Source organism: Miniopterus schreibersii (genome assembly GCF_964146895.1).
Source record: "Miniopterus schreibersii genome assembly, chromosome: 16".
NCBI classification, from domain to species: domain Eukaryota; kingdom Metazoa; phylum Chordata; class Mammalia; order Chiroptera; family Miniopteridae; genus Miniopterus; species Miniopterus schreibersii.
Genome location: NC_138116.1, coordinates 45,664,971 through 45,683,458, shown reverse-complemented (window position 1 = coordinate 45,683,458; position 18,488 = coordinate 45,664,971). Strand labels below are relative to the sequence as shown.

At 47.2% G+C, this 18,488-nt stretch overlaps 1 protein-coding gene across 4 annotated transcripts in view; it reads right to left on the bottom strand.

The window, feature by feature from the left end:
* The window catches only part of DHRS7B (dehydrogenase/reductase 7B), a 73,203-nt gene that overhangs the window by 23,502 nt on the left and 31,213 nt on the right, over window positions 1-18,488 (bottom strand). For all 4 annotated transcript variants that reach the window (XM_081116160.1, XM_081116159.1, XM_081116158.1 and 1 more), the window contains 2 exons: window positions 15,325-15,503; window positions 6,177-6,286 (listed from right to left, as the gene is read on the bottom strand). In XM_081116160.1, coding sequence (XP_080972286.1) covers window positions 6,177-6,286; window positions 15,325-15,478 — 264 coding nt within the window. In that variant the 5' untranslated portion in view covers window positions 15,479-15,503. The remainder of the gene's footprint in view (window positions 1-6,176; window positions 6,287-15,324; window positions 15,504-18,488) is intronic.

Sequence of the window (18,488 nt, the reverse complement as noted above, 5' to 3'; positions counted from 1 at the left end):
CGAGGGTGTGGAGAAAGGGGAACCCTGGTACACTGCTGGTGCGAATGCAGACTGGTGCAGCCACTGTGGAAAACAGTATGGAGGTTCCTCAAAAAATTAATGGAGCTGCCTTTTGACCCAGTGATTCCACTCCTAGGAATGTATCCTAAGGATCTTGAAACATTAATCAGAAAGAATATATGCACCCCTATGTTCATAGCAGCGCAGTTTACAATAGCTAAGATCTGGAAACAGCCCAAGTGCCCATCAGTAGACGAGTGGATAAAAAAGCTGTGGGACATTTACACCATGGAATACTATGCAGCTGTAAAGAAGGATCTCGTACCCTTTGGGACAGTATGCATGGACCTGGAGAGTATTATGCTGAGTGAAATAAGCCAGTCATAGAAAGACAAACATCACATGATCTCACTTATACGTGGAATCTAAAGAACTTAATAAACTGATGAACAGAATAGATTCAATAACATGGAGGCATGGATGAGACTGACGAATCTCAGAGGGATGGAGGAGGGCAGGTGGGTGGAGGGGGAGAGAGTAACCAAAGAACTTACATGCATATATGCACAACCAAAGGACACGGACAATGGTGTAGAGAGGGACTGGGGAGGGGGATGGAAGGGGGTGGAATGGGTCATTGGGGAGAAAAAGGGACATCTGTAATATTTTAAACAAAAAAGAAGCTGTGGGACATGTACACAGTGGATACTACTCAGCCATGAGGAAGGGTGAAGTACTGCCATTTGCAACCACATGGATGGATGTTGGGAACATTATGCTGAGTGAAATAAGCCAGTCAGAAAAAGCTAAGACCCATATGATTTCACTCATATGTGGGACATAAAACTGAAACTTGTGGACATAGACAGCAGTGTGGGGGCTGCCAGAGGGAAGTGGGTGGGGGTGAAGGGGCCTAATATACGGTGATGGCTAAAGATTTGACTTTGGGTGGTGGGCACACAGTGCAATATACAGATCTGTATCATAGAAATCTTGTATCACTTGAAACCTGTATGATCCTACCCAATGTCACCCCAATAAATTTAATAAAAAGAAATTGAAAATTAACATTTAAGTCTTTAATCCATTTTTATTCTGTGTATGGTGTAAGGTGGTCATTTCATTTTTTTGCATGTATCTGTCCAATTTTTCAAACATCAATTACTGAATGGACTATCTTTACCCCAGTATATGTTCTTGCCTGCTTTGTCAAATATTAATTTACCATACAGGCATGGGTTATTTCTGGGCTCTCTATTCTGTTCCATTGATCTATGTGTGTTTTTTTATGCCAGTACCATCTGGTTTTGAGTTCTATGACCTTATTATAGTATAGTTTGATATCAGGTAGTGCTATGTCTTTTCCAGTCTCTTTCAATAATGCTTCGTGATTTTCAGTATATAGGTTTTTCATGTTCTTTGTTAAGTTCATTCCTAGGTATTTTATTCGTTTGGTTGCAATTGCAAAAGGAATTGTTTTTTTCATTTCTTCTTCTGAAGTTTTGTTGTTAGTATACAGGAAGGCAGTGGATTTTTGTACATTGATTTTGTATCCTGCAACTTTACTGTATTTGTTTATTGTTTCTAATAGTTTTTTGGTGGCATCTTTAGGGTTTTCTATATACAGCATCATGTCATCTGCAAAGAGTGACACTTTTATTTACTTCACTTACTTTATTTCTTTCTCTTGCCCGACTGCTCTGGCTAGGCTTCCAGGACTATGTTGAATAAATGGTGAGAGTGGGCATCCTTGTCTTGTTCCTGATCTTAGAGGAAAAGCTTTCAGTTTTCATTATTAAGTATGATACTGGCTGAGGGTCTGTCAGATATGGCCTTTATTATGTTGAGGTACTGTCCTTCTATTCCTATTTTATTGTTTTATTCATAAATGAATGTCGTATCTTATCAAATGCTTTTTCTGCATCTATTGATATGATCATGATTTTTGTTCTTTCTTTTGTTAGTGTGGTGTAGCACATTGATCGATTTGCATATGTTAAACCACCCTTGTGCCCCTGGAATGAACCCCATATGATCGTGATGTGTTATTTTTCTAATGTACTGTTGTATTTGATTTGCTAATACTTTGTTTAGGGTTTTGGCATCTGGATTCATCAGAGATATAGGTCTCTTTTTTTGGTTTATATGTTAGACATGAAACTATAAAAATCCTAGAAGAAAACATAGGCAGTAAAATCTCAAGACACTTCTTGTAACAATATTTTTTCTGATATGTCTCCTCCAGCAAAGGAAACAAAAAAAATAAACAAATGGGACAACATCAAGCTCAAAACTTTTTGCACAGCAAAGGAAACCATCAACAAAATGAAAAGACAACCCAGTGAATTGGAGAACATATTTGCAAATGATACATCTGATAAGGGGTTAATATGCAAAATTTATAAAGAATTTATAAAATGCAACACCATAAGAACAATTAATAAATGAGCAAAGCACCTGAATAGATGCTTCTCCAAAGAGGACATACAAATGGCCAAGAGACATATGAAAAGATGCTCAATGTTACTAATCATCAGAAAAATGCAAATTGAAACCACAATGATATCACCTCACACCTGCCATGATGGCTGCCATCAATAAATCAACAAACAAGTGCTGGCAAGGTTGTGGAGAAAGGGGAGCCCTGGTACACTGCTGGTGGGAATGCAGACTGGTGCAGCCACTATGGAAAACGGTATGGAGTTTCCTCAAAAAATTAAAACTGGAACTACCTTATGACCCAGTGATTTCACTTCTAGGGGTATATCTGAAAAAGCCTAAAACACTAATCAGAAAAAATTTATGCACCCCTATGTTCACTGCAGCATTATTTACAATAACCAAAATTTGGAAGCAGTGCAACTGCCCATCAGTACATGAATGGGTAAAAAAGCTGTGGGTACAGAAAACTTCCCCTACCTGGGGAAAGAAATAGACTTACAAGTCCAGGAAGCACAGAAAGTCCCAAACAAGAGGAAACCAAAGAGGCCCACAGCAAGACACATCATAATTAAAATGCCAAAGGTTAAAGACAAAGAGAGAATCTTAAAAGCAGCAAGAGAAAAGCAGTTAGTTACCTACAAGGGAGCTCCCATAAGACTGTCAGCTGATTTCTCAACAGAAACTTTGCAGGCCAGAAGGGAGTGGCAAGAAATACTCAAAGTGATGAAAAACATGGAACTACAACCAAGATTACTCTACCCAGCAAAGCTATCATTTAGAATTAAAGGTCAGATAACAAGCTTCACACATAAGAAAAAGCTAAAGGAGTTCATCACCACCAGACCAGCACTACAGGAAAAGTTGAAGTGTCTTCTTTAAGAAGCTAATGAACAAAATAATCTGACAAACTAAACAGATTTATTGACACATGTAACAGACAATCATATTTCAGAGGAAAGGGAAGGAGGGTGGAGGGTGGGAAGAAATTAACCAAAGAAATTATATGCATATAAGCATAACCCATGGACACAGTCAATAACGGGGTGAAGGCCTGGGGAGGGGGTGGGAGCGAAGTGGACGGGGTCAGTTGTGGGGAAAAAATGGGACACCTGTAATACTCTCAACAATAAAGATAAATTTAAAAAAAAAAAGCTGTGGGACATTAACACACTGGAATATTACTTGGCTGTATAAAGGAAGGAAATCTTACCCGTTGTGACAGCATGGATGGATCTGGAGAGTATTATGCTAAGTGAAATAAGCCAGTCAGAGAAAGACACATACCATATGATCTCACTCATATGTGGAATCTAATCAATAAAATAAACTAACAAACAAAATAGAAACAGACTCATAGATAGAGGACAGACTGACAGCTGTCAGGGGGTAGGGAGGTTGGAGGCTGGGTGAAAAAGGTGAAGGCATTAAGCAAAAGCAAAAATAAAACAAAAACAAAAAAACTCATAGACACAGACAATGGCCTGGTGATTACCAGAGGGGAATGGGGCTGGGGGAGGGAGAAGAGGGGATACATGGTGATGGAAGGAAACTTGACTTGGGGTGGTGAACACACAATACAATATATAGATGATGATTACAGAATTTATGCTTGACCCCTAAATTTTATTAATCAATGTCACCCTAATAAATTCAATTTTTAAAAATCTGGAAAACTGAACAAAAAATTTAAAACAAAATAAAATAAAAATTATGAATATATTAAAAAAAGAGTATGCCCACCCTGTGTTATTTACAACCGCCAAAACAGGGAAATAACCCAAGTGCCCATCAATAGATGAGTGAATAAAAAAGCTGTGGCCCAGCCCTGGCTGGTGTGGCTCAGTTGGCTAGAGCACTGGCCCATACACTGCAAGGTCGCTGGTTCAATTCCTGGTCAGGGCACATACCTAGGTTGTGGGTTCCATCCCTGGTTGGGGCATGTATGGGAGGCAACAGATCGAGGTTTCTCTCTCACATCTGTGTTTCTTTCTCTCCCTTTTCTTCTCTCTAAAAATCAATGAAAATGTCCTCGGGTGAGGTTAGAAAAACAGAAACAGAAAAAAACAAAACTGTGGTACACGTTCACAACGAAATATTACTCGACCATAGAAAAAAAACAAAATCTTACCATTTGCAACACCATGGATGGACCTAGAGGGTATTATGCCAAGTGAAATGTCAGAGAAAAACATACCATATGATTTCACTTAGATATGGAATCTAAAGAACAAAACAAACAAAACTGAAACAGACTGAGACAGGCTGCCAGAGGAGAGTGGGGCTGGGGACTGGGAAAAAAAGGTGACGTGATTAAGAAGTACAGATTGGTAGTCCCATGACTATAGTCACATGTTGTAAAGTACAGCACAGGGAATACAGTCAATAATACTGTAATAACTATGTATGGCACCAGGTGGATACTGGAAATATCGGGCGAACATTTTGTAAAGTATACAATTATCTAACCACTATGCTGTACTCCCAAAACTAATACAAAATAATACTGAATATAAACTGTAATTGAAAAATAAAATTTAAGAGTCTGCAAAAAAAAAAAACTAAGTTGGCCATACCTCCTAGGATGGGTATAATTAAAAACAAACAAACAGAAAATAACAAGTATTGGCAGGATGTGGAGACATTTGGAACCCTGTGCATTGCTGGTAGGAATATAAAGTGGTACAGCTGCTGTGGAAAACAGTTTGGCAGCTACTCAAAAGGTTGAACATGAAACTACCATATGATCAAGAGATTCCACTCCTAGATGTACATCCAAAAAACTGAAGGCAGGGACTCAAACAGATACATGTGCACCAATGTTCACAGCAGTAGCATTCATAATAGCCAAAACATGGAAACAACCACAGTGTCCATCAACAAATGAATGAAATTTAAAAAAAAATTTTATTGATTGATTTTTCAGAGAGAGGAAGGGAGAGGGAGAGACAGAAACATCAATGATGAGAGAGAGTCACAGATCCTACTGGAGATCAAGCCTACAACCCAGGCATGTGCCCTAACAGGGAATCTCACTAGCAACCTTTAGGTGCACAGCAATGCCCAACAAACCGAGCCACACTGGCCAGGGCACAAGGAATGACATTTTGATACATGCTATTATAATACGGATGAACTTTGAAAACATTATGCTTCGTGAAGTAGCCAGGCACAAAAGGACAAATCTTGTATTATTCCATTCATATGAGGTATCTAGAATAGACAGATTCATAGAGACAGAAAGTAGAATAGAGGTTTCCAGGGGGTAAGAATGAATTACTGTTCAATGGGTCCCAATTTTGTAAGGGATGATAAAAGGATTAGGTATAGACAGTGGTGATAATTACATACATTGTGAGTGTATTTAATGCCACTGAGTTGTACACTTATAAATCAGTAAAATGATAAACACTGTGTTATGTCTATTTTTCCATAATTAAAATTATAAAAGTCATTACCAACCTGCCCTCCCCCCACCCAACAGAAAGGAGATGGGCAGGTATCAGCCAGGTAAAGGGACAGAGGGGAGCAGTGCTAGTAGGTGGTGGAGCTGGATTTGGACCCCAGGATAGCCCTTCCTCAGGCTATGAAGCCTCGCTTGTTGTGGAGACATGCTGCCTTCCTGGCAATGTGACCACGTGGATGTCCTGCATGTCCAGTAGCCCAGGAGAGGGACGCTACACAGGCAGAGGATGGACTGCACCCCTTCCCCACAGAAAACACACCCATGGGCTCACCTTGGTGGTCTGAGGAGCAGTGAGTTCTCTGGTGAGCTCCTCTAGCGCCTCCCTGTTCCGGCCACACAGCACCAGCTTAGCACCTGCCGCGCAGAAGACTTTGGCGCATTCTAAAGGTAGAAGAGAGAATCTTGGCTGAGAAAATTCAGTGCCTTTCTTCCCCAGTGCAGTTCAAACTTACCCAATGTTTCATAATATGTACTCTTCCTACCTGCAGTGAACACATATGTATGAGCCCCAGTTATGGGCCAGGCACAGAGCTAGGAATTCAGGTCCAATGATAAAGGAACTCGGTTGCTGCCTCAGAGAGCTCATGTGTTGACCCGGACTGGTTGACAGATTTGTTAGGTACCATGCTCAAACTTTCCACAATCATCTTTAGTTCTGAATAACCCTGTGAGTTACATCCCCATTCTCACAACTGACGAAGCTCAGCAGGACCGAGTGATCAGGCACGTCCCGAGGCCTATGCTCCAGAACAGCCCAGGCTGTTTCCCAGGTCACTTGAATGCAATAGGTACCTATCTCCTGGGGGTGCTTAAATGGTTCTATAGAAACACAGGGGACACCGGGCTCTATTGAGAAGGGCTGGGAGGCCTGAGGGGATCTTTTCTTGATGAGGCAGAGTGCAAAAGGCACCTGAGGGGTCGGACAGATGCAGCTGGAGAGTTCATCAGCCTCGCTAGGCTGGGAAATAATACAACTGGTGGGGAAAGAGTTGAAGCATGCTGAGTGCCTACAACAGCGAGAGGATATGAAGAGAGGCTGCATTTTATTTATTTATTTCATTTTTAATTTAATTTTTGTTTAAAATATTACAGATGAGCCCGGCCAGGCGTGGCTCAGCAGTTGAGCGTCAATCTGGGATCCAGGAGATTGGGGTTTGATTCCCGGTCAGGGCACATGCCCGGGTTGCGGGCTCGATCAATGACTCTCTCATCATTGATGTTTCTCTCTCTCTCTCTCTCTCCCCCTCTCCTTTCCTTTCTCTGAAATCAATAAAGATATATTTTAAAAAATGTTTAAAAAAATAAAAATAAAAATAAAAATATTACAGATGACCCTTTTTCTCCTCAATGCCCCGTTCCACCCTGTCCCACCCCCCTCCCCAGTCCCCCTTCCCACCATTGTCCGTGTCCTTGGGTTGTGCATATACACATATAAATTCTTTGGTTACTCTCTCCCCCTCCACCCACCCGCCCTCCTCCATCCCTCTCACATTCGTCAGTCTCATCTATGCTTAAAGGGCTCCCTCCGTGGGTGGGAAGGAAGGAGACTGGAAAAGACCAGGCCCCATTGAGCCCACTCCTACACTCCAGGGGACAGTGACAAGGACATCATTGAGGAGACTATGGCGAGAAGCAGTCCCGAATTATTTGGGCACCTCTACTAGTCAATATTCTTTTGGTGGCAAGGACCCCGGCTCATACTGTGGCAAAGCAAAGAGGGTTTATCCAGAGGTTTCTGGGACAGCTCCCATGCTAAGAGAAAAAGCTGAATGGCCGAGATTGGGAAGGACAGAAGTGGCAGCTGCCCAGGGCCTCCAGCAGCAGGAAGCAGGCTCCCTAGTGCCCGCACACCTTTCCTGCACCTCCACAGCCTGGCTTCTCCACAAGGCAGCTTTGTGCTCACATCGAAACACTCCCCTTCCAGACAGGGGGAGCCTTCGGCTTGTCTCCTCCAAGCCCCGGTGTCAAGGTTTCAGCGAGGGGCTGTGGTCGGCCATGGTGGGGGTAGCCCAATAGGACTAGCCTAGCAAGGGCCCCACAAAAACAGGGGCAGGGAGGGGAGCTAACCTATAGGGAAAGAGGAAGAGGAGGGTGGGGTCCTTGTTTCTTGCTTGCCCTGCCCCCAAACATGTCCTAACTAAATGTCCAGTGCCCTGAAAACTGACAGCTAATGGAAACCAGTGCTGCCCAGGGGTCGAGAGAACGGGCCAGACTTCCTGTGCTCAGCTCTGACTTCTGACCCTCACTGGTTCCGTGATCTTGGTTAAGTTATAACCTCTGTGTTTCTCCCCTTCCTCTTATGTAAGACACAGATAAAAACAGCCCTGGAAGTGAGTTAAAGCAGATACAGCAGTAGATACAAACACTCTTTAAAAGCACTACAGAGTATTGCTTTTGTATTTCTCAGTGGCCTTTTAAAAGCGCTAACAGCTGACGGTGAAAACTGAAATGCAAGGGTCTGAAGCACTGCCGCCTGTCCTCACCAGGCTCGGCTCCCTCAAAAGCCCGCAAGCAAGTCTGCCAGACCCCTCAGCCCCTAGCTGACCAGGGTCTGGGGCAGGGTCATCGAGGCCCAGGCGGTCGAGCGGAGTCTCAGTGCCTGCCCCCTGACTCCCGGGGGGACCGGCCTGCCTGGGAGGGGTTCAGGGAGGGGAGGGGTCAAGGCTGTCACTGCTCTATGAGGGAAGGTGGCGGCAGGCTCCAGGCAGGGTCACTGCTCTGACAGCCCTTCCAGAAAAGGGTCAAAATTCCGTAAAGCTAAAAGTCTTCAAAATCAGGGAGAAGGAATCCCAGGACCCTCCAGGAAGAGGAAGTGTTGGCACCTGGCTCGCCTGCGGGCACGGCCCATTCTTTCCCCTCGGCAGCGCCTCCCTGCACGATCCAGGCAGAGTTCTCTGGAACGTGCGGAGGTACTAAATCAATACATTTTCAAGTGTGCTGTTTTATCTTCTTTGAAGCTCTGGTTGGTCTGTTCACTGCCTCATCCCGACAAAGGGCACAAATCCAGACAGCGCTGCAGCGCCTGCTCTGCCTGTCCCTGGGGGTCTGCTCAGGGCCACAGCCCTGTCCTGCCTGCCCTGCTGTTCTCAACAGAGCAGCAGAGGCCTGGGGGGTGGGGGCACTCAAAGCCAGACGCCAGCATTCCTGAGGCTAGAACTGCTCATCTGGTCTAAATCATTCCCTGAGATTAGGAACTTCCAGTTCTTTGTTTTTTAAACATATTTTTATTGACTTCAGAGAGAGGAAGAGGGAGAGAGAAACATCAATGATGAGAGAGTCATTGATCGGCTGCCTCCTGCACACTCCCTGCTGGGGATCGACTCCGGGCATGTGCCCTGATCAGGAACTGAACCTCAATCTCCTGGATCATAGGTTGATGCTCAACCACTGAGCCATGCTGGCCAGGTAGGAACTTCCAGTTCTGTGGGCTTCCTCACCCCATCTTGTCCTGTCCTGACCCACACAATGGATATTTTACGAGGTGCCACTAAAGGGAACAGACATGCAGAACCAAAGGTGGGGAAGGCACACTGGTGTATAAAGTTTCTGGAAATGGTCACCTACGTTCTGCTTAAGCTTTGCTTCCTAGCAGAGCCAAAAAGGGAAGAAATTAAAGTTTGTGTTGGGAGAGACAGAAATGAAAATAACGGATTGGAAGGATTTCACCGTCATTTTTTGAAAAAGCTGATACAGGGAGGCAGGAGGGTCAAGGGAAAAAGGAAGAGTCTCAAGTACTATTTATCTAGGGCTGCCAGACGCCTGTCCTGGCTTCTGTAAATCAAAAAAACTGTTTGTGACTGTTCAGGGCTTAGGCTGGCTAAAGTGGGCATCCAGAACATTCCGTCCCTTTAGACAATGGTCCTGCTGTTTTACAAGGACAAGCTCATGCAACTTCAATACACAGAACAGGAGAATCACAGAAAGTTGTCCGAAGACTCATCTCGCAACTCAGACCCCGAGAGGCTAAGACAGTGGGCCAAGCCACCGAGGGCAACGCAGGGTCTCCCTCCTCCCAGGAGCTGAGGAGCACTCACCCTCGGAAGCCACCGAGAGGGGCTGTTGCACATGAGTTGGCTGGTTAACAATCTGTTCCTTTGTTGTTGTTGTTAATCCTCACCAAGGATATTTTTCCCACTGATTTTTAGAGAGAGTGGAAGCGAGGGAGGGGGAGAGGGAGAGAGAGACGGAGAGGGAGAGAGAGGGAGGGGGGCGGAAGCGGGGGAGGGAGGGGGACATCATGAGAGAGACGCATCATGAGAGAGACGCATCAATGAGAAAGACGCATCATGAGACGTATCATGAGAGAGACGCATCAATGAGAGAGACGCATCAATGAGAGAGACGCATCATGAGAGAGACGCATCAGGAGAGAGACGCATCATGAGAGAGACGCATCAATGAGAGAGATGCATCATGAGAGACGCATCATGAGAGACGCATCAATGAGACGCATCATGAGAGAGACGCATCAATGAGAGACGCATCATGAGAGACGCATCAATGAGAGAGACGCATCATGAGAGAGACACATCAATGAGACGCATCATGAGAGAGACGCATCATGAGAGAGACGCATCATGAGAGACGCACATGAGAGAGACGCATCAATGAGAGAGAGACGCATCAATGAGAGAGAGACGCATCATGAGAGAGACGCATCATGAGAGACGCATCATGAGAGAGACGCATCATGAGAGAGACGCATCATGAGATGCACATGAGAGAGACGCATCAATGAGAGAGAGACGCATCAATGAGAGAGAGACGCATCATGAGAGAGACGCATCATGAGAGACGCATCAATGAGAGAGACGCATCATGAGAGAGACGCATCATGAGAGACACATCAATGAGACGCATCGAGAGAGACGCATCATGAGAGAGACGCATCAGTGAGACGCATCATGAGAGAGATGCATCATGAGAGAGACGCATCATGAGAGAGACGCATCATGAGAGAGACGCATCAGTGAGACGCATCATGAGAGAGACGCATCATGAGACGCATCATGAGAGAGACGCATCATGAGAGACGCATCATGAGACGCATCAATGAGAGAGATGCATCAATGAGAGACGCACCACGAGAGAGACGCACCACAAGAGACGCATCACGAGAGAGACGCATCATGAGAGAGACGCATCACGAGAGACGCATCACGAGAGACGCATCACGAGAGACGCATCAATGAGAGACGCATCATGAGAGAGACGCATGAGAGACGCATCAATGAGAGACGCATCATGAGACGCATCATGAGAGACGCATCATGTGAGAGACGCATCATGAGAGACGCATCAATGAGAGAGACGCATCATGAGAGAGACTCATCATGAGAGAGACGCATCATGAGAGAGACGCATCATGAGAGACGCATCATGAAAGAGACGCATCAATGAGAGAGACGCATCATGGGAGACGCATCATGAGAGAGACGCATCATGAGAGACGCATCAATGAGAGAGACGCATCATGAGAGAGGCGCATCATGAGAGAGGCGCATCATGAGAGGCGCATCAATGAGAGAGACCATCATGAGAGACACATCATGAGAGAGACGCATCAATGAGAGAGACGCATCGAGAGACGCATCACGAGAGACGCATCATGAGAGAGACGCATCAATGAGAGAGACGCATCATGAGAGAGACGCATCATGAGACGCATCAATGAGAGAGACGCATCATGAGAGAGACGCATCATGAGAGACGCATCATGAGACGCATCATGAGAGAGACGCATCATGAGAGAGACGCATCATGAGAGACACATCAATGAGACGCATCGAGAGAGACGCATCACGAGAGAGACGCATCACGAGAGAGACGCACCACGAGAGAGACGCACCACGAGAGAGACGCATCACGAGAGAGACGCATCACGAGAGAGATGCATCAATGAGAGACGCATCACGAGAGAGACGCATCACGAGAGACGCATCACGAGAGAGACGCACCATGAGAGACGCACCACGAGACGCATCACGAGAGAGACGCATCACGAGAGAGATGCATCAATGAGAGACGCATCACGAGACGCATCATGAGAGAGACGCATCAATGAGAGAGACGCATCACGAGAGAGACGCATCACGAGAGAGACGCATCATGGGAGACGCATCATGAGAGAGACGCATCATGGGAGACGCATCATGAGAGAGACGCATCATGACAGAGACGCATCAATGAGAGACACACCACGAGAGAGACGCACCACGAGAGAGATGCACCACGAGAGAGATGCATCACGAGAGACGCATCACGAGAGACGCATCACGAGAGACACATCATGAGAGAGACGCATCATGAGAGAGACGCATCATGAGAGAGACGCATCATGAGAGAGACGCATCATGAGACACATCATGAGAGAGACATGAGAGACACATCAATGAGAGAGACGCAGCATGAGAGAGACGCATCATGAGAGACGCATCATGAGAGACACATCATGAGAGAGACACATCATGAGAGACACATCATGAGAGAGACACATTGACTGGCTGCCTCCCGCACATACCCTGACCAGGGTGGGGATCGCACCTGCAACCCAGGCACATGCCCTTGACTGGGAATTGAACCCGCAACCCTTTGGTGCGCAAGCCGATGCTCTAACCACTTTGTCACCAGCCAGGCTAATCTGTTCCTATTTTATTTGGCTGGAGGGGAAAGAGATATATGCAGTCCTGTCCCTAACATGTTAAATGGGGAAGAATATAAGCAGAGTGAGTTGGAATTCAGGAAGTGGATGACATTATATCTATCTATCTCTACATATAAATATTCACAGGGTGGGTTTTTTTAATTATATTTTCTACTCCCTTCACAATCCTGGTGTCCGGAAAAGGAAGCAGGGAGCGACGATGACGAGAACAGTGTCCGTCTCAACGTCCACCTCCAGTGTCTGCCTGTTGGAGCACCCACTGCCCCATACCTTTCCATCTCACCCACCCTCAAACACTCCTTAGGGATTCTCAGAAAAATGCTTCTCTCTGACATTAAGAGAAGCAGCTGCTGACTAACCTATATATAGTATCAAGTGAGGTCAGGGTCAGGGGACAACTGTGGCAAAGGGCCTGGAGGCAGCTGTCCCCGTGCAGGTCTGTGTACCTAATGACAGGTCAGGGTTCACCCAGAGGCTCCCCCGAACACCATAGTGAGCACAAAGGAATCCATCCACCAAAGCTCCCAGGCTCCCCCTAGCTGCCTGCACCACTCACCGTGCAGACAGACCCTGTCTGCTCCTTTGTGTTCCCACGACACCCCAAGTGCTCCCAGCCCCTGCACAGCACGTTGCTCCCAGCCTTGGCCTGCTGCAAGGCCCTTCCTGCTGGCCCCCCTTCTTGTTCCTTGGTCAAATCCCCCTCAGGTAAGACAAGACTGAGTTCTGAAGTCAGAGGTGTGGGTTTAAATCTTGGCTTCACACTTTCGGGCTAGAAGTCCTAGGGTAAGTCGTGCCTTCTCTGACTCTCAGCTGCCATAAGCATCCAATGCACAGCCAGTGCATATAAATAAACGTATCTTCCCTCTACCAGGCTGGCTGGGAGGCCCCGTTACTGACATAGCAATACTGAGGTAAGTCCCTGCCTCTCCATTAGACCGTGCGCCCCGTGAGGGATGGGCTGGGCCTTGTCTTCCATCTGTGTCCCAGCACCTGGCCTAGCGCCTGGCCCGTGGGAGATGCCCCATCCATGCTGGCTGCACTATCACCAACCAAAGATGCAGCAATGGTGGGTCCACCACAATTTGGGCGCCTTTCGGCCTTCATGGAACAGAGCTCAAGTGTGGATGACGTGCTGGTGTAGGAGGCTGCGCGTGTATGCAGGTGCTGAGGACAAAGCCAGAGGGTCCACGCCCCATGCCCAAGTTTGTCCTCTGTGCGCCTGCTGTAGGAAGGGCAACTCCCCTTCTTCCCTCTAACTGCCAGGGCTGTTCTAACAATTAGGTCAACGTAAGACAGGTTAATGGGGGAAACATTTTCACTTAGTGTGTAGAAGAGCCCCCCCATTCAACATGAAGCTCTAGGAAGTGACCAAAGCAGGCAGTGTTTGTATCTTTTAGACAAAAAGTGAACAGACAATACATTTGTGAAGAACTGACAAGACAAAGGGGTTCAAGCTTTGGGCAGTAAACTCGTGGAGAATTACCCACGTTTGTTGTATGGCCTTCTCAGCCTGGAACTCACCACCTCTGGTGAGAAGAATGCCTCCTACCTCCTGGTGCAGGGAGGGGACCTTTCTTAAAAAACCTTTCCAATTACAGCTGACATTTAACATTGCTGTGTACTGGTTTCAGGTGTACAGTGTAGTGATCAGACATCACACACTTTACAAAGTGGCCCCTGACAGGTCTGGCACCCACCGGGCACCACAGTTATTACCAGCCACTGATTGTCAGTGAAGTGCCTTCCACATGGGAGGTTTATCTGTGCTTTCGAGGGATCAAAGGAAGGCAGTAACTTTAATTCAAAATAATCAACATGCCAAAGTGGCATATTTGGGGGTGACATAACGCTCCCCTTCACTGCCAAAGTCAATATATATGTTTGTAAGGGAAATGAGGACAGCTCTACAAACTCATTTGTGGTGGGAGGTAGGGACCGTGACTCACTGGGACCTAGAAGCTCAAGGTGTTCACCGAATCAGACTGGAACTAACCTGGAGAAACTGGTTAGCTGAGGCATCACTTTCTCTGTTTCCAACCCTGCCAAAGCTATGTCCAGAGTACTGCTGGAGGCATGGCCCAGTCAAGAGAATGTGTGGAACCCTGGCAGGTATGGCTCCGTGGTTGGAGCGTTGGCCCGAGCACCAAAGGGTTGCGGGTTCAATTTCCAGTCAAGGGCACGTACCAGGGTTGCAGGTTCCATCCCTGGCCCGGGATGGGGCATGTGTAGAAGGCAACCAATTGGGGTCTCTCTCACAGTGATGTTTCTACCCCCCCCCCCCAAAAATCAATGGAAAAATATCCTTGGGTGAGAGTTAACAACAAAAAAGAGAAGACGTGGAAAAGATGACACCAAGGCCATAAACCATGGTGCTGGCTGGGCCCAGGAAAAGGCATGCTTTGGCCCTCACAGAGGTAGGTCGTTGTCCATATTTAAAAATTGGGAGCCTTCACATAAAAAGCCCTATATCAACATCCAGCGGGTGTGGAGTAAGGCCGCCCCCTTGGATGGACCTGCAGTCTCCACTTTGCTCGGTCTTCCTCACGAGCCTTTGCCTCCCAAAACTGATGCTGAAAGTCTCACTGCACTTAAGCTCTTGCTTTTACCAACTGGACTGAGGACAGCGACATACTCCGGTTCCCGTCACCAACCCGCTTCGCTTATTTGCACCTGTGCTGGTGGTCCCTGGGCAGCCGAGCTGCTCCTCAAGCTCAGGCCAACTTTCCTTCCCGAGAGCCCTGCATCCAGGACCCACCTCGCCCCAGCCCCGAGGTCGCGCCTGTAATGACCACCACAGCATTCTGGAGGCAGGCCTTCATCCGCATGTACTGCAGCAGCTTGAAGAGGCTGAAGATGCCCACGCAGCCAAACAGCAGGGGCGCGGCGGCCGTCGAGGTGACAAAGTCCATGACCCTCACTGTCAGCAGACTCTTCCTGGAAGAACCAAAACCAAATAAACTAGTTACAAAAATGGGAAAACTCAAGAAACATGCCAACGTTCTTCTCCTAGTCAGATACAGAGCCCAAGTGTCTCCTGCGAGGACCTCAGTTCTGAGTCCAGCCAGTCTTCCTATCCTGTGCATCATGGAACTTGCTTCTCTCTCTCTGCACTGACAGGAGCAGAGAGCAAAGCCACAGACCTCATGCTGTGCCTCAGAGGTGCACAGTGACCCAGGGCAGGCTGAGACAGTCACTTAGCTTGGGGCCCAGTTACCTGGTGAGTGTCACAGGAGCACTAGTGTATGAGTACTCACCTGATTCTCCTTCAGACACCTATTTTAGGAAACTTAAGTAACACCATTATCATTTTAAATTCCTGGGTATTTGTGAAACTAGAAAAAATTTTTTTTCAAAGGACAAAAAAAAAAAAATCAAACCAATCTTTATACTCCTCCCTGAGCAGATGATGCTCCTGAGTGGGGCATCCCTGGGTGGCACCTGCAACGGCCCCCAAGTGTGCTCTTGCCACAGGCCTCCTGGACACCCAAATGGAATTCAGCACAGGGAGCTGGCCTTGCCCAGAAGGGCCCTGGCTCAGGCTATGGAGCAGGTAGCCCTGCAGTGCACCAAGGCAGTTCTCCCTCAGCATCACCGACGAGCCAGTCGGACAGGTGACACCAGGAGGCCACATGAGCATTTGTGCAACAGTGTGCAGTCAATTCTTAGGAAACACACAGGTTTTTTCCACAACTGCCCCTAATTTCCTTCCTCCTGCCAGCCTCCCATCACTCACCTATGCCCCTGTGTCTAAAGCAACAGCCAAGAGGGGAGATGTGGGTGAAGGAGGAGCAATACCGCGTCAGTCACTCTGAAAGAAACGCCGTGAGGCTACTTGTCAGGTGGCCAGCGTCTCCCACAGCCCCGGCAGGACTGCGGTGTTATGAGCACAGTGACCCTCTTCAGCGAAGGAGAGGCTGAAAACCATGGGCAGAGTTCCTGTGAAGCAGCCAAAGCTCCCACGCACTCATCACATTAGGAGCGATTGTGAAACCTCGCCACCTACTACATGTCCTACCTCCTCAACTCCTCATCTCTAAAATACTCTGCTTCCTGTCCCAGGACAACACCAACTCTGCGCATGCCCTGGAGCCAGAGCCCACTCAGCGCCAGCACCCACTTCCTACCTCCCAAGTGGCTCTGATCCTTTAGGTTCAGGGTGGGCTATCCTGATCAAAACCAAGCTGTTCCAAGGCAACTGGATTCTGCTCCAATGTGAACTGTGAGGTCAGCTAGTCTAGTACTTAGATGAACTCTTCACCTGCCTTTCCAAACACACCTAAATTCTCACTCACCATAAAAAACTAATTGCAGTCTTGGATAAACACCTGTAAAACGACTCCCAATCAACCTCCACTTAATCTACTTCTGAAAGACCCCAGCCACTGTCTAAGTGAATACATTTCGCTCTCACCCTATTGTGCCAGGCCTACAGCTGGATGGTAGGGTAATTAAAGTAACCAATTTAAAGCATCCACCTGGGTACTGATGGCACCGCCCTGCCCAACAGGAAGCTCAGGCCTGTTCTGGCCATAATGCCGGCTGAATCCCAGGGTATATGCTAGGACCCAAGGATCCTTTGTCTGGCACCTGGAAGTACTTAAAACGTTGCTGCAAGTGTTTCCTGGGAGCAGGAGGAGTGACTGCTGGGGGCAGAAATGATTGCCAGTTTCATGGTGTAGCTTCACCAAAAAATTACAGCAATTGACATAAAACACAAGTAGGCCTCAAGGTAATTATAGCTCAGAGGTTTTAGGTAATAAACTTGGGAGGCAGGGCTTTCAACCCAGCAGGATAGTTGTTTGGGAAGAGCTTTTTCCCACTGCAATCCCAGGTCCTTATACCAGGCAGGTCAGAAAAGGAACCACCCTGCCTGGCCCAGAATCATGTGGGGACCAGTTGCTGCCTAGGATGACCAGGGGGATGGGGACACTGCTCACAAAAGGGCAGTGGGGCTCAGCCTCTGGGCTGGGAATCAGAGCTCCCCCTGGTCAGCAGGGTGGAAACAACCCTGCACACTGCTCCAAACACAGGCTAAGGACTCTGCCTGAGTGACACCTATAGCTGGGCTGAGCCTGAGCTGCACTGAAGGTTCTGTGTGTGTGTGTGTGTTGTGTGGGCAGCTCCAAGCACCAGTACTCAGCCTGTTGCCTCTCGAAATTCAGAGGTTTCAGAGACCGCCTAGAAAACACACACAGTACAGGGGTTACAAGGAGGAACCCTCGAGACAGCCTGCCTGGGTTCACATCCTGGTTCAGCCACTTGCCAGCCTGGGTGAGGGACTTCACAGCTCTGAGCTTCAGTATTCTCATCTGTAAATTAGGGTATGTGAGTACCCACCTCGCAGGTTTGTTGAATCGGATGAATTAGTCCATGGAAATGTGCGCATGGTCCCTGGTGCCAGTAAGTGCTCGGTAAATGTAGCTGCCATCAGCACCATCACAACCCAACTGACTAAAAGCTCCTGGCCCAGGAATGAGTTTCAGAGCAGTCAGATTTCCAAGGCTGTCTGAAAGAGTCCCTAGTTTATGAAAACTGGTTTCTTCTAAATAAAGGAAACTCATTAAACATATACTTTCCTGTGGTTTTAATTAAATTTTTATAACTTCATATCTATAGTTTAATTAAATTAACTGATAGAAAATAAAACCCAACTTTGTCAAGTCAGGATCCCATATCTCAAGGTTTGTTTCAGAAAATGTGGCTGCCATTGGTCACTGAGGCCACACCTCAGGAAGAGGGCAGGCGAGCTGATATCCCTCCACCGTCTTCCAGACCCCGGAAGGAGCAGGATGTGAACAAAGCCACCAGGCAGGGCTCCTACTGGAGGACAAGTAGAGCTTCTAACACACTGCACTTTCATGTTCCTGTCTAACACCCAAGCCGACAGCTCTGACATAAAAAAAAGAGAGAACTGCACAG